General features: G+C 38.4%; 1 protein-coding gene across 15 annotated transcripts in view; it reads right to left on the reverse strand.

Moving 5' to 3' along the window:
* DNM3 (dynamin 3) overlaps window positions 1–17,206 on the reverse strand; it is a 577,169-nt gene that overhangs the window by 494,900 nt on the left and 65,063 nt on the right. For 14 of the 15 annotated variants that reach the window (XM_024249216.3, XM_024249215.3, XM_054525302.2 and 11 more), the window contains exon 2: window positions 59–132. In XM_024249216.3, the coding sequence (XP_024104984.2) occupies window positions 59–132 (74 nt within the window). Of the gene's footprint in view, window positions 1–58; window positions 133–10,040; window positions 10,191–17,206 lie in introns of those variants that run through there. The other variant, XM_063726449.1, reaches the window with a different exon arrangement.

Raw genomic sequence — 17,206 nt, forward strand, 5'->3', positions numbered from 1 at the left:
AAGGCAAAAGGGGCCACAGGATGTGCCCATCCATGCGGTAAACATCTTCATTCATTACCTGCTTTAGAAGTAACAAGCTGCAGCACAAGAGGTCGTCTTGTTACAATGCCCGACCCTCGAGGGAGAAAGTCCCTAAAAAAAGTAAGAAATGTAGATTAAGGCATGAAGGAATTCTGATCACCTATACATTCATAAACCAAGTTCCACAGCAATTCTCCTAATTCCCAACCTTTCAATGTATCGCTTATCCAAACAATGATAGGCCCATCTTAATAAAAGAAGCATTTTCAAAGTTAAAAAAAAAGAAGGAGGAGGGCCTTATATTGTGCATAGAAATGTGCATAGAAATCCACGTACATTATCATAATGACTTCACTGGAATATGTCATTCATTCATCTAGCTGAAACTGATAAAAGTTTGCCCTTAGTTTCTGTGTATTATCAACGAATTTTGATTTTCAGAGAATCAGCATTAAAGAAAATATTTGATACTGAAATTAATTCTTAAACTCTTTTTGATAATTAAAAAACCCAGTATGCTCTTTGGCCTCAAGATCAATATTGGCACCATCAAATACCATTACTAAAGGCACATTAGATTGTATCCTCTAAATATACTGACATTTTTCTCCAATAAAAGGAAACAAGGCTGGGCACAGTGGTCCACACTTGTAATCCCAGCACTATGGGAGGCCGAGGCTGGTGAATTGCTTGAGCCCAGGAGTTCAAGACCAGCCTGCACAACACAGCAAAAACCCAGCTCTACAAAAAAAAAAAAAAAAAATTACAAAAATTAGCCAGCCAGACGTGGTGGCTTGGGCCTTTAGTCCCAGCTACTCAAAAGGCTGAGGTGGGAGGATCTCTTGAGCCTGGGAGGCAGAGTTGCAGTGAGCCAATGTCGCACCACTGCACTCCAACCTGCGCAACAGAGTGAGATTCTTGTCTAGAATAAAGGACACATAAAACGTGGGATCAAGTAGAAATAAATATTTTGTCTATAGAAATTAACAGCAGAAAACAAACATTGCAACTTGAGTTTTGTTTGTTCTCATTCCATTTGTTCTTATTCCTGATAAATGGACGTTTTGATAAAGATCATATTTTAAGTGGCATATTAATAAACACTAAGCTAATAAAACTGCAGCAAAGATAGTACTACATAATATTACATCTGCAATGCCACATAAATTATTGCTGATTCTGCAATGTCAAAGAATTGAAAAACATACCTATAGCACAGTTTTTAAATGCATTTAGAAGGTCTCACAACTTTTAGAGGAATCATCACAGAATTCCATTCAAAATAAACTTTTCACTCAGTGGCAGTTTTTCTCAAAATGTGGTTCCAGGCCCACCAGAAAGTGTTATAACCACAGACACCCAGGACTCATCCTGAAGCTACAGATTCATCATATTCAGGGGAAGGCATGCAGCATTTGTACTCTTAACAAGCTCCCAGATGTTTCTGATGCTCACCAAGGTTTGAAAACCACTGGCCTCAAGTCAGGATATGTTACTCAACAATTCAGTGGGCAATAATGGCATGTGGCATGCTATGAGTTTTGTAGGAAATTTGGCAGAACAGAACTTCAACACAGATGGGATTTCAATGAACAGCAGCTTATAAAATAGGCAAAGGACAGTGAGAATGCTCCAAAACCCAAGCGTTTAGCTGCACTGATAGTTTGGAATGGAGAGTCAAAAAGATAAAATCAAGCCAAATTTCTCCTACTACAACTAATTTATTTGGCAAGTGCTACTGTATGTTCTGACAGAGGAAATAGTACTGAACAACCTTAAGTTAATGACTTTTCTCATTGACCTCAAGGACCAAAGTTCATTTAGAATGTCAACGTATATGACTACAATAGAAAATAGTGAAATTACAAATTTGTATGTGCTTTTGAAAATGCGACTGAAATACCATTATTTATTCATCAAAAAAATTCACTGAGAAATTAAGAAGTGCTAGGGAGATGCTGTGGGCATGGACGCATGCTGGGTAGACACCAGGAGTTTGGAACCTAATGGGAACAAAACATAGTCACGAAAGCCATTAAAGAAGGGAAGATAAACTGCATTGGAGTTCAGAAAAGAGAAAGAACAATACTCTCTTTATAATGATGTTTTGAATATATTTAAATACATATAACTAAATACACTTTTAATATTCTTCATGCGCTATATTACAATAACTGCTAGTTTAGATGGCTTCAACAATCATTTAAAATTTAATCAAAACAAACAAAGCATCTACTTTGTTTTGCTTGTTTTATTTTTAACCAAAAAGGAAGAAGTTAATTTGAGAATTAAAATGAATGGAGGGAGGGAAAAAAGCAAAACTCCAGAGTAAAGAGCTGGAGGGCACCGTGGAATACTATTCAGCCATAAAAAAGGATGAGTTTATGTCCTTTGCAGGGACATGGATAAAGCTGGAAACCATCATTCTCAGGAAACTAACACAAGAACAGAAAACCAAACACTGCATGCTCTCACTCATAAGTGGGAGTTGAACAATGAGAACACATGAACACGGGGAGGGGAACATCACACACCAGGGCCTGTCAGAGGGTGGGGGGCCAGGGGAGGGAGAGCATTGGGAGAAATACCTAATGTAGATGATGGGTTGTGGGTGCAGCAAACCACCATGGCATGTGTATACCTATGTAACAAACCTGCACGTTCTGCATATGTATCCCAGAACTTTAAAGTATAATAATAAAAAAAAATTTAAGTCAGGATATAAAAATAAAAAGAGCTGGAGGGCATCTGTTTGAGCCGTGAGGACCATGAGTGAAATTTTAGAATGTATAAAATGCCAAGGAAAAATGATGAATGGCCTGAATAATGCCATTTAACAGGTCAATAAAATATTTTCTTCAAGAAAAAAGGCAGAGAAGAAAGGACAGAGAGAAGAAAGAAGAAAAAAAGGTTTAGTCACTTTATATCTTCATGCTGAGACCTGTTTCAATTCATACTTGTGACCATATATTTATATGTAGATTTAGTAACAATCCCTGTGAACGTTGTTAAAGCAAAATAGAATGTATCAAACATCATAAATAGCAAATAATTATGTGTTGACTAAAAATCCACAGATACATCTAATATTTTTCTCTACATTTTTTTATTAAGCAAACAGAACTTTGCATTAAGAGTAATAAATAGATTCCAGTATCCAACCCCCTTCTTATTAACTCACAGTTACTAGTTCCCTTCATGGCTCTCACCAGTCCTACCACTGACAGATATATTCTCACCAAAAGCCAAAAATTTTGATAATCAAATTTTACTATTTAGAAGTCTATCCTGCTTCACAGGCATCTCTGAAGTACAACAAAGTGCTAAAGAAAGTTTCTCTCTTCTGAAGAGTGAGCACCTAATCTGGCCATCCTAAAGATATGTCTCCTTCTGATGGCCCAGCAAAATGAAAACCATATGCCCAGCACAATGTGTGAGCTCAGGAGATGAGTCCTCGAATGAGAAACACAGAACCTTCCTTTGAATATTAGCTCTACCACTGAATGGGCAAAATTCTCTCCAAACCCATTTCTTTTACTTCTAAACTGAGATAATGCTAACTATGGCCCAAGTTGTATGGATCAAATGAAATGCAACAAACACCAACCATTTTAAAACCCAAGCACCACGGAAAAATGTTACTATTATTTTTGATATAACACAGCCACAGTGTGTTTTCCCTGATATGTAGTATTCGCTTACCTTAAAAAACTAAGCGCCTACATACAATATTTTAACATTTTGCTAATGGAATTTAGAGATAGGAGCCACAGACCCCATCTGAACTATCCTCTTGGCGTTGATCACATGCAAGAGTTTGGAAAGCACTTATGCCTGCCTTCAGCAACAGGGAGCCAAAGCACTGACACGAACAATATTGAATAGTTCATTAGCCACTGAGCACCACCATCCAATTGAATTGTATCATTTTCTGTGCAATAGGTTTTCTCCCGTAAGCATATTTTATGGGAAAACCTGTAAGCATGTTTTATGGGAAAACATTTTTTAAATTAATGCTGGAAAAATAATGACTATTCCTTTAGTATTACTTTGGATTTAGACTACATATTTTTAAATTTATTTTCTAATAAATCTATATAAAAAGAAAATATGTATGCCATTTTTCCTGCAAAATGTACCTTCAAAGAGTAACCTGAAGACTCAGTGTTATTAAATTGATTCTGTTATATTGCCCAAATGCCTTATTTGTGGTTGAACTGCACAGATTTTTAGTCAGAGAGAGTGCTTCCCTCTGGATGCCACATGACAGCTACAAATCAAACGCCTTTCTTCTCTCTCAACCCATCTCAATAAAGTGGTAATCTTCAGTGTTAACAGCTGGTCTTCAGGCAGTAAGTCAATGCTCTTTCATGGCTTCCCGACTCCTAGACAAAAAAATAGAGTACAATTCCCACACTATAGTTTAAGAATCACCTTGATGACATTTCTTATTGGCTCTTCCAGTAACTGAGTTACCAGGAAATATAGTTATTGCTCTACTAGGAAAAGAATGATCTTTGGAAGCCTGAAAAAGAACACACTAGCTGTACCAACAAAACTAAAAAAAATTCCCCCCGGCAGCAAATAAAGTAACTACAGAGATGGTTTCTTCAATATATATGTAAATGATTGTTAACCAGATAATCTGTACAGTAAATAAATGTTTAACATCTGCCCTTAACTGAAGATGGGAGGCATAACTCATAGTTTCCTAGAAGTTGATTCATGGAACCAATTTATTCAAAAATAAACAAGCTCAGCCTTGGAGGACAACATGCAAATAAATAACTATAATAAGCATAACAGGTACTATGCTTAAGCTCCACATAAGGTACAGTATCAGCATACAGCAAAGAATATCTATCCTGCTTGGAGGAGCTGCCAGAAACAATATCTGAGAAGAAATATGAGGGAGGCATTCCACAGAAAATCAGGTATACGAAGACATGGAAGACCAGAGTAGCACAAAACATCACAGAACTATAAACATTAAAGAGAGATCAGAATGAGATAGAGAAGAGTCTACAGAAGGAAGCCAGAACAGACCTCAGAGGTCTTTACTGGTAGTTTGTGTTTGTCTATTTTCTGTGAGAACAGGAAGGCACTATAGAGTTTTAAGTGATCAGATTTGCATTTCAAAATAATCACTGGGGATTATATAGAGAACATTGAAGAAGAGAAAGATCAAAGACAGAGTGATGAGTCACCAGTCACTAGCCAGTCTATGTCATTCAGAAAGAAGATAATAAAGGTCAAGTCCAAGGCAGTAATGGTAGAGATGGAAAGAAGACAAATAGCAGGATTTAATGATTGCTTTGATGTGGAATCTCCTTCTGATGCCCCTCCTTCTGATGCATCTCCTTCTGGTATAGTGATATGGAAGAGTTAGGATAAATGTCACATTTCTGGTTTTGGTAGCTGGTTGAATGGTATCACTACTAACCAGGACAGGAAATAAAGGAAGATCTGGTTAATATAGTTCTTACCATGTGCCAGCACCAATCTGATTGCTTTATATGCATTAACTTATTTGATCTCATAACATCCTATGAGGAAGGTACTATTGTTATTCTTACTTCACAGATGAGAAAACAGAGGCACAAAAAAGTCAGATAATTTGCACAGGGTCAAAAAGCTAGTAAGTGACATATGGGACTCAAATCTAGGGAGTCTAACTCTAGCATTTGTGCTCTTGACCATTTTTCTCTATATTGTAAAAGAAATGGGGGAAGAAAATGAGTGGTCCTTATTTGTACACATTGATCTTTACGTGCCTGGGGAATACCCAGATTGAAACAACATGTAGACAGTTAGACTGAACAGTTGGCACTCAGGACAAAAGTCTTGTCTGGAGACAATAATTTGACAGTCAGCAACAGAGCAGGAAGTTGAAGCCAAAGGAACAGATGAGTAGGAATGGAGTGGAAACAAGTGATTAATATGGACTTTCAGAAATACCAACATTTAATGGGTACCTGAAAGAAGTGGAACTGAGAGAATAGAAAGGGGCTACCAGAGAGGTAGCCAAACACTAGAACTCAAAATCACATTAACCTCTTAAACATCTCTACAACTCTTAACATCTCCACTAGGTGTCTGGAACCAAACATCTCTACAACTCATTACAATCACATTAACCTCTTAAACATCTCTACAACTCATTACAATCAATATTAACCTCTTAAACATCTCCACTAGGTGTCTGGAACCAAACATCTCTACAATTCATTACAATCTATCCAAATGTTTCTCCTCCTTCATTCCCAATCATAATCCACATCATCAGCATCCATAAACGTCAGCCAGGCCAAGCACCTGGGAATCATCCATCCTCCATCTACCTCTATCCTCATGCTCCAAGTTGGTCACCATATCCTGTTGATTCTATCTTAATATCTCTTAAATTCACCCTCTCTTGTCTATTTGGATCACCACTCCAGCTGCCACCAACTATCATATAAACTGCTACACTAATCTCACAACTAATTTCCCTGCATCTAATTTGAGCACCCTCCTATCCAACTTTAACAGTGACGTAAGTTCTATCACATCATTACCAGACTTTAAATCACTGAATGACTCCCCATGATCTTTAGCATGAAATCCAAATCTTAGTATCACTTACAAAAGGTTTTATTTCTGAACACTCTCCAAGTGAAACCCTACATCAGAGGCATAGAACTTCTTACAATTAATTTAACCTATTATTTCAACAAATGTGCATTATGTGTCTACTACAAGCTAAATGAAGCCTTAGACACTGGAGATATAACAGTAAACAAAGCAGAAATAAAGCCTTGTCCTCTAGGGTAAGTCTCTGTGTGCGTCTGTGCTCTCAGACTTGGTGTCTAGGCACATCCCTATCCCCCTAAATCTTCAACACTCAGCTGTATGTCATCTTCTCTGGGAGTCTTCTCGAGGTCCCCCCACCCCCACATGTCTCTACCTAAGCTCTCAACACACACTTGTCTGCTCCCTCACCCCTGTGTGCTCCCTCAGAGCCTCCTTCAGTGCCTAGGCACTAAATATTTTTTACACTTTCTACATACCCTTTCAAGAAGATTCGTCATTGCTCCATATAGTCATAACATAGAGAGAAAATAATCCTACATCTAATTCACAACTGGCAGACAGCTACAAGGCATTATATGGACCAAAAGAATAGGCAAGATGACTCTCAACTCACCAATAATTTGCTAGGGTCATTTAAATTGATATTATGAACATTTAAGACCCAAACATATTCACCAAATTACAAAATACGGAATACTAGGTGGGCCAATATTATTGACTCTGTCTAATGACATGGAATGGAATTGAAGAAAATAAAATTTAAAAAAAATCTAGAACCAATATATTTTTAAAATTTTTTCCTTAAAATCAGAGAAATCTCTGCCGGGCGTGGTGGCTCACGCCTGTAATCTCAGCACTTTGGGAGGCCGCGGCCGGCAGATCACCTGAGGTTGGGAGTTCAAGACAAGTCTGATCAACATAGAGAAACCCCATCCCTACAAAAATACAAAATTAGCCAGGCGTGGTGGTGCATGCCTGTAATCCCAGCTACTCAGGAGGCTGAGACAGGAGAATCGCTTGAACCCAGGAGGCGGAGATTGCGGTGAGCCGAGATAGCATCATTGCACTCCAGCCTGGGCGACAAGAGCAAAACTCCATCTCAAAAAAAACAAAACAAAAACAAAAACAAAAAAACAGAGAAATCTCTTTTAAAACTTAATTTTCAAAGTATTTAATATAATTTTCTGGCCATGCACAGTGGCTTACATCTGTAATTTTAATACTTTGGGAGGCCAAGGCAGGAGGATCACTTGAGCCCAGGAGTTCCAGACCAGCCTGAGCAACATGACAAGACTCCCTTCTCTACAAAAAATGTAAAAATTAGCTGGGCGTGGTGGCTTGAGCCTGTAGTCCCAGCTACTCGGGAGCCTGAGGCAGGAGGATTGCTTGAACCCAGGAGGTCGAGGCTGCAGTGAGCCATGTTCATGCCACTGCACTTCAGCCTGGGTGACATAGTGAAACCCTGTCTAAGAAAAAATCTGTGCACCAAAATAATTCCTATAGAAGTACTATCTCACAATATTTCAATATACTGATCCAACAAAAAAAGAAACAAGGAAAGGGAAACAGGCAAAAGAAAGGAGATAGGAAGAGAAAGACAGACAAATCACATAAATACTGCCCACCCCCTGCTCCAAGAAGCACTGAGGTCAAGAATCCAATTCCACACTCTGAACACAATGATGCTATTAAAATGGCTCTGTACTTTCATGCCCAAGTCCGGGAACTTTGCCAACCATTACAATGCAATTTTAATCGCTAGAGGAAGTAATTTTACCAAAATCCACAGATTTAATTGGAAATTTTCTACTGCAGTTTACTTTTTTTCTCTAAATTATTGGCATATATTAAGAATATTAGTACTTACAGATTTGTAAAGAATCATATTTTGATGCTGTCAGCTACTCTATAATATGAAGTACTCAATACCATCATAATTTTATTTGAAAAACATGTCTACAAATTCAATTGCAGGAAATACAATGCTTTTACTTATTTTTTATTGACATCTTTAAGAATCCCAATATTTTGCTTTTATTCACAAAATTCAAAATTTCTAAACAACATATTTTCATTAAATCTAAATAATCAATAATTAATGGTTCCCACTGAAACATTTAGAATGCAAAATTTCTGAGTCAGGGATGTATAAACTGAACAAGGAAGGCAGTTCTCCCCACCAGGAAACATGCTCAAGAACTTAATGCCTTAATATTTAATCATTTTGTTTGCTTATTCACTAAGTCAGTCTGTTCAAAAATTTAAAGCACCAGATGAATGAGTCCTGGCATAAAATAAAGGCACTTAGCTTTCACTTTTTCCAAATCACAGATTATATCTTACCCAAGTTGGCTGCCAGGAAAACGAATGGCAAAAAGCACTAGTAAAAAGATCACTGGTTGCCTACCTAATATCTATTTTCCCTTTCTTATTAACAGAATCCCAATTTTGCTGGGAATGGCAATGTGCCCAACTTTAATAGACAAATCAATCTGCATTTCCCAGCCTCCCTTGAAAATGCGGTGTCCACATGACTAACTTCTACCCAGTAAGATGTAACTAGAGGTTTTGAGTGACATCAGAAGAGTTCCTTTAAAAGGATCTGATTTCGTTAATGTGTACCTTTTACCCTTCCTCTTCTTTTGTCTCCCTGTCAGCTATACATGATAGTAGAGCTGCAACAACCACCTTAATACCACAAGGCAATTTTGCAGATGGAAGATCAGAAAAGAACAAAGAGTAGGATAGTGATGACATTATAGGTCACTGGAACCAGCCTTGTACTACCTAGGAAGGAGACAAAGAAAAAGAGAGAGAGAGACAGACAGACAGACAATGCTTTAAGCCAGTGTTTCTCACCCTTCTTTTCATTATGGTTCCCCTAATGAAACTTATTTGATATTTTTCCCCATTAAGTGTTCCCCTATTAAGTTTAATATCATAGATATACTATATACCAGTATATGTGCTCTACATACACCTGTGCTTTAAACATAAAAAGAGTAAGACTCTTTTTGTCCCCCAAGAACCAGTTTTTGCCCTGTTGGGGGCAATATCACCCCAACTGAGAATATGTATTATACATCAACAAAAAATAAAACTCAGGATGCTAAACATTCAGTTCTGTTAGCCACCGCTTCCTGCAGAGTTTCTAAAAGAAATGCATGTGGAAAGGACAAATTGAGCTAGGTTTTGCTGCAAACTTCAATGTATTCCCTTTCCAACCCTGGAAACATGGGCTGGACCACATGAAATCCTCATTTGGCCTAGGTAAGAGGTAGCCCTAAGGCCTGGTACCAAAGAGGCTCGAAGGCCTCCCTTGCCCCTTCCCATGAAGCCCATACATGAATCTCAGACTTTTCTTTGACACAACAGTGACTAGAAAAGGTCCACCTGTGGAAGACAAACCAGCCAGTGAGAAGAAGCAACAGCAAGAGAACACTTACCTGCTGACCAGGGCAGTTCTGGTCTAGGCAGCTCACATCAACCCCTCCCCTGCTAAGGCTTCAGATGAAGAAATGGGGCCCAATTACTGTCCTTGGTCCTGAATATACATTACCAGCTCCTTGGCAGGAGGCTGGAAAAGAAGAGCATGGATAGGGTAGAAGTGAGCTTCCCCAGCCAATAGTGTACTCTTTTGTTTTCATTATTTTAAGATGTTAGAGGCCAGGCGCGGTGGCTCACACCTGTAATCCCAGCACTCTGGGAGGCTGAGGAGGGCGGATCACCTGAGGTCAGGAGTTCGAGACCAGCTTGGCCAAAATGGCGAAACCTCGCCTACACTAAAAATACAAAAATTAGCTGGGCGTGGTGTCACGTGCTTGTAATCCCAGCTATTCAGGAGGTTGAGGCAGGAGAATCGCTTGAACCCAGGAGGTGGAGGTTGCAGTGAGCTGAGATTGTGCCACTGCACTCCAGCCTGGGTGACAAGAGTGAAACTCTGTATCCAAAAAAAAAAAATGATGTTGGAGTAAAATGAGGTATTTAATTGGAAGCCAAAAAAGTGTAGGTTGGTTTCTCCACTAAAACAGAATGGAGCACTACCATGGTCACATCCTGTTTATTTAAAAAGAATGGAATCTGATTTTCCAATTAACCAGGAAGGATTTAAGTGGATTCTTGGATCCAGCTTCTCTCTCACTCTCTAGAAGCCACATCCATGATTCCCCCATGCAAACTTTTTATTCCCAGAACAGCTGGCTCCCAAGTGATTCCACACTAATTTCACACTTCTGTGTTGACTCCTTAACCACAGAAGCCTTTGTCTAATGCCTCTTTCTTTATTGAGGAATAAACTCACTCTTAAAGACATGTTGATGCAGCCTCCTGTGGGAAGCATTTCCTGATGTGCCAGCATATTTAGATGCCCCTCCTGTTTATTCCAAAAGTACCAGGAGCCCCAGTCAAATCCTCTCCTATGTAGCCTCTCTCTTAGGACAGGACCACCTTGCTCATTTCTATAAGGCACAGCCTTACAGGCTCATAGTGAGTATTCAAATATATTAGCTGCTATTATCCTTATCATCATCATTACTATCATTGTCATCATTTTTAGTATTGGTAAGTTATTCTGGAATTCATTTATTATTTACCTAAATTCGTTTCTGAAGCTAATATAACACCATATCAACAAGTAGTGATTATCTCTTGCTAGCCACAGGTAAGCATGTAGCTTTAGGGAGGGCTACATCCAATTTGTCACACTGTTCAGTAGCTCCCCCTTACCTGCACGGGATATGTCCCAAGAACCCCAGTGGATGCCTGAAACCACAGATAGTACCTGACTCTATAATACTAACAGGCAGATAGTGTATACCATGTGGACATGCTAGACAAAGAGATAATTTACATCCCATGTGGGACAAAGCAGAAAGGTGAGAGATTTAACTAACTACTCAGAATGACATGCAATTTAAAACATAAATTGTGTATTTCTGGAATTTTCTATTGAGCCTTTTCAGACCACAATTGACCATGGGTAACTGAAACGGCAGAGTGTAAAACTTCAGATAAGGGAAGACTACTGTATCCAGATTTTAGGGTGTTATGAAAAGGAAAATATATCAACATAAACACTTATAACTTTAACCTTTTCATCTGTTTCTTGGAAAGTCATCAGCTACCTAAAGACTTCATTCTCTAAGAGCTCTCACTATTCTGTCTTCCATGAGAAAAGGTTAATGCAAAACATGGAATGAATGCTTAAATCAATAAAAGAATCAACACACATTCCAACTGCAGTGTGCTCAATTCAAATACAGAATAAAATGAACCCCCTGGCATCCAGAGTATTCCACAAGCGTGTGGCAAGTGTTATTTCTAGCCACTTAAAAGCACCAGTGAAAAGAGCTCAAATACATAGAAAAGAAAAGATCTCCGTTCCCATGAGGAGAGGCATTTATTAGCACTTAATGGCCCTCTTTCATTGCCTTTCCACTGACGCATCTCTAATTGTTCCAATTATAATTTCAAGTAACAAAACCAATAATGGTAAAAGTCTATGGTTGAGTGTATGCATTTTGAAAACAGGTCTTTGACAGCACAAACCGCATACAAAAATATATGACAACATGGGATCTGGGCAGGCAATGTGATAGTCAAGAGAGAAGAGGTGGTATGGAAAGAGCACTAGTCAAGAAAGCAGCCTGAGTTTCAGCTGTAACCTCACCACATCATTTAATCTATAAGAGACTCAGTTTCTACGTCTTTAAAATATGAAGACTAAAGAGTGTCTTCTGATGCCTCTTCTAATTCTTCAGAGAATCTGATTCCACCTCTGACTTTTTTTTTTTTTTTTTAAAGACAGAGTCTCACTCTGTTGCCCAGGCTGGAGTGCAGTGGCACAATCTCGGCGTGGCTCACTGCAACCTCTGCCTCCCAGACTCAAGCAATTCTCCCATCTCAGCCTACCAGGTAGCTGGGATTACAGGCATGCAGCACCACACCTGGCTAATTTTTGTATTTTTAGTAGAGACGCTATGTTGGCCAGGCTGGTCTTGAACTCCTGACCTCAAGTGATCCACCCAACTTGACCTCTCAAAGTGCTGACATTACAGGCGTGAGCCACAATGCCCAGCCACCACCTCTGACTTTCTAAATAATCTTAAAGCTTTCTGTTTTCACTTTCATAACTGGGACTGTTAGTATCCAGTTTAAGTTCAGTGACAGCAAAGACTATGTCATTTATTTTCTTCCCACTACTACACATGGCACATAGGAGGTGTTCAAAAATATTAGTTAAAGGGAAGGAAAAAAGGGAAGGAGGAAGAAAAGGAAGGAAGCAGAAAGGCAGGAGGAAGGAAAGACGGAAGGAAGGGAAGTAGGGAAGGAGGGAGGGATAGGCCAAATTTCATATGGCTATAGCATTGCATGTAAGAGGACAATGGTAAAAGATAAGCTTGGAATATATATCTCCTACTTTTAAGAAAGATTACATTAGGAAATTTCAAATTTAGAGAATACACCATATTAAAGAATATTATAGCGGTATCTATTAATGTTTTCAGTGCTAAGAAATTAAGATACTAATAAACAAATGTACAATAAGCTATGTAGGGTTATATGTTAATTATTATTGTAACACTTTAAAATGAAGCACAAATTTTTATTATTGAATATTTTTCTTCACTGTCAGTATCTAATATCAATAAAGATAGGAAGATAAACACCAATCAATCAAAAATTAAAATACTGAAATTTGGAAATTAGGGGGGAAAAAAGATAGAAATCTCCTGATCCACTGGATGGAAAAAACCACTTCTAATGTAAGAGTTCTACCATTAGCAAATAATATTAACAAAATATAAGCACTTCTAATTATTTAATTACATATTTATGCAACCTAATCTATATTACTTTTGTTAATCTAAGCATGAATATGCAAAATGCACTAATAGCTACATGCCAATAACTCAAAAGTATGTGACTTTTCAGTCATCACCCTCTGCAGTGTATGTTTTCAAGAAGTTAATGCAAAAAATTCATATCTTATCTCCTGAATTAATGGGATTTGAAGAATAGCCCAATATTTTTAAACTATAGGTTTTAACCAATAAATGAGTTGTGAAATAAATTTTGTAGAACTTGACCAACATATTTTCATAATGGAAAAGAAAGGAATGGAATTCAACAGAAACTATATAACACACAGAAATGCTAAGTATTTAATAAAACTTTTATTTCCATTTTATATAGATACACGAGGTCACAATAAAATGTATTTCTTACAATGAGATACAGTTAATGATTAGAAAACACTATGTGTGTCTTTACTATTCTACTTATAAATATACATTTTTGGTGTTTTAGATATATTCCAATTCTGTATGTCAACATGAAAAAGTAGTTATCATTGAACATAGCAGAGAATTTTATATATTTAAAGCATATAATCAAAATCCTGAAAATCCCAAATTATTGCATCTTAAGTCCCACTGGGGTTGCAGTTTTAAATAGTGGATCAAAGTAAGCCTCATTGTGAAAGTGAGAGTTTAGTAATGACTTGAAGGGGTAAGTGAATTAGCCATGCAGACATGTGCCTGGCATGCTACAGAGGAATGAGCAAGGGGAAGAAGTCAGATATTAGATCAGAGAGAAAGAAAGAGGCGCCAGATCACCTCAGCCATTGTAGGAACTCTGTATTTTCTCCATGTGAAATGGGGAGTGATGGAAGAATTTTGAGCAGAGGAGTAACATGACCTGACTTACTTCTTTTTTTTTTTTTTTTCTGTGATGGAGTCTCACTCTTGCTGCCCAGGCTGGAGTGCAATGGCGCAATCTTGGCTCACCGCAACCTCCGCCTCACGGGTTCAAGCGATTCTCCTGCCTCAGCCTCCCCAGTAGCTGAGATTACAGGCATGTACCACCTTGCCCGGCTAATTTTGTATTTTTAGTAGAGACGGGGTTTCTCCATGTTGGTCAGGCTGAGCTTGAACTCCCAACCTCAGGTGATCTGCCCACCTCAGCCTCCCAGAGTGCTGGGATTACAGGCGTGAGCCACTGCACCCGGCCTGACTTACGTTTTTAAAGGATTGCATTAGCCATTAAAAATCAACTGCGGGGATCAAAGAGAGAAGCAGGGAAAACAATTAGGAGATGTTACAGTAATAGAGGCAAAACATCAGGGAAGCCTAGACCTGAATGGCAGCAGTGGAGACAGTTAGAGGTGGTCCACTTCTGGCTATAAATAAAAACAGAGCCAGGATGGAATTATTTTTTCCCTGGAATGAAATGTGGTGAGAATCAGACAAATTTTGTTTCCAAAAAGACTTGGGTTCAAATCTCAGCTCCACCTCTCACTGAGACTGTATTATCTTGGCTATATTTTACATCGTCTCTCTAAATCTCATGATCCACATCTATAAAATAAAAATAGTATCACTTACTTGAAAAGTTTTTGAAAGGACTATATAACATGCATAAAGCACATAGCAGGACTGCAATAAATGTAACCTCTTTTCCTTCGTGATGATTATTTGTTAGAGACATATTTAAAATACAAAAAAAAAACAAACCAGGAAATCCTAAGTAGTGAACATTCTGTAAGTTAAGAATTTTTTATGAAAATAACATATAGCTTCCAAAATAAATTGGGTATCTGTAAAAAATGTAAATGATTAATGCATTTTCATTAAAAAACAAAAATAGTAGACTCAAGATTATTTCATACTCTTCAAGTTAAAGCACATTATCAGTGAGATTCTGTGCAAACATTTCTTGTCCAAGTTATTTGAAAAGAAACTATTATAAGGAAGGAGTCAAAAGTTTTGTTGCTGGGGGTCAGGCAAAAAAAAAAAAAAAATTTTGTTGGTAGGGCGTGGTGGCTCACACTTATAATCTCAGGAGTTTGAGAGGCTGAGACAGGAGGATCCCTTGGGTCCAGGAGTTCAAGACTAGCCTGGGCAAGATGGTAAGACTCCGTCTATACAAAAAATTTAAAACTTAGCCAGGTGTGGTGGCACGTGCCTTTGGTCCCAACTATACGGGAGGTTGAGATGGGAGAATCGCTTGAGCCCAGGAAGTCAAGGCCACAGTGAGCCATGTTCATACCACTGCACTCCAGCCTGGGCGACAGAAGGAGACCCTGTCTCAAAAAAAAAAAAAAAAAAAAACAATGCAATTGAACTGCAGCTAGAAATATCTTACTAATACTTGACAAGCTATTTCACTCATTTCTTCAGCAAACCTTTGAAAGCAACAATATTACAAGCATGTGAAGAGGCTAAACAATCTGGTAAGTGCCTCTTCCCTCTGGGAAATGAGTCTGGTACATCCATCCTTCACATACTAAATCACAGTCTGCTTACATCAGTAGAGGGCCACCTCCTGGAATTAAAAACTCTTTACTTCCAAAATAGCCCATTTTTTTTTTTTTTGTCTTGAGACAATACTTTTAAGCCTACTCATGGTTTTCGCCCTCACAATCAACTAGTTTCCATGATTTTCCCGTCTGTCCAGCTCTTTCACTCTTCAATAAAATTAATTTTGTGTACCATTTCCAAAAATCTATTCAAAATACCTCCCTCATCTATTGAGAAGTTGTCTCCTTTTAACCACCTCATTATGTTAAAAGTCCTCTTCCTGAGTTTTAATATTCTCCCCTAAATCTAGTCTCACATGAAGTAAATATTTTTTAGCGATTTTCCTCCCCACCACATGTACCAAAAAAGAAAAATCCTCAGCTACCTTGAGACAGGTCTCCCTCAGGCCCTCTCCCCATGCATATCACATTTCTCCACACCATGCTTTTGCTACTAGGGCTCTCCCACCCTTAGCTACTTTCTGTCTCTTTAAGGTAAGTCATTTCATTCAATTCTCATAACCAGCTGTGATTTAAGCAAGGCAGGCAATATCTCTATATCACAAATTAAGAAGCCAAGAATTATTTTTAGACTCCTTACTCCCTGCATACTCAAAAAGGAAGACTGATATTTGACATGAATTTTGAATGATGAGTTAGCATTTTCTAGGTTGTCAGATGAGGGTGACGACATTTCAGGGTAGATATGTAAAGACCACAGAGGTATTAAAAAGAAGTATGCAGTATATAGTAACATATGCATGTGTATATGAATGAATGTATGCACATAAAGCTATGAACTGCTCCACAAGACCCAAGAAACAAAAAATGTCACATCTTTTCATTTTTCAAATTCAAATCAGTTCAGACTTCAAAGCTAAGAGTCAGCCACATCAGTAAGAAATCTAAATATCAGATATGCCTAGGAGCTCTTCTCTCACCCCCTGAGTGGTATAAGGACCTCAAAGATGATTCAATGAAGGAAAATTAGGCAAGGCCTGTAGACACTTGTCCAGGGCAATCCCCCTGGAGAAATTCATTGTCTAAACCCCATGGTCCTTTTGAAGGTGACTTCTTTCCACTGGCAGCATCCACTGCTTACCCTCCATGCCACCCTCCCTCAGCCTCTGTACCAAGTTATCTACAAGGACCTTCACCATGGATATCAAAGTCATGGTGTCAGTGCTCAGTCCTCCCTAACACCCACGTAGCCATACCTACCCTCAGGACCTCCAAGACACTGCTTCAGTAAAGCACCAGCTTCAACTACCCACAAAAAAACACGCCATCTTTGACTTCCTGTCTCTGGGAAAT

The sequence above is a fragment of the Pongo abelii genome, chromosome 1, assembly GCF_028885655.2.
Source record: "Pongo abelii isolate AG06213 chromosome 1, NHGRI_mPonAbe1-v2.0_pri, whole genome shotgun sequence".
Taxonomy (NCBI): Eukaryota; Metazoa; Chordata; class Mammalia; order Primates; family Hominidae; genus Pongo; species Pongo abelii.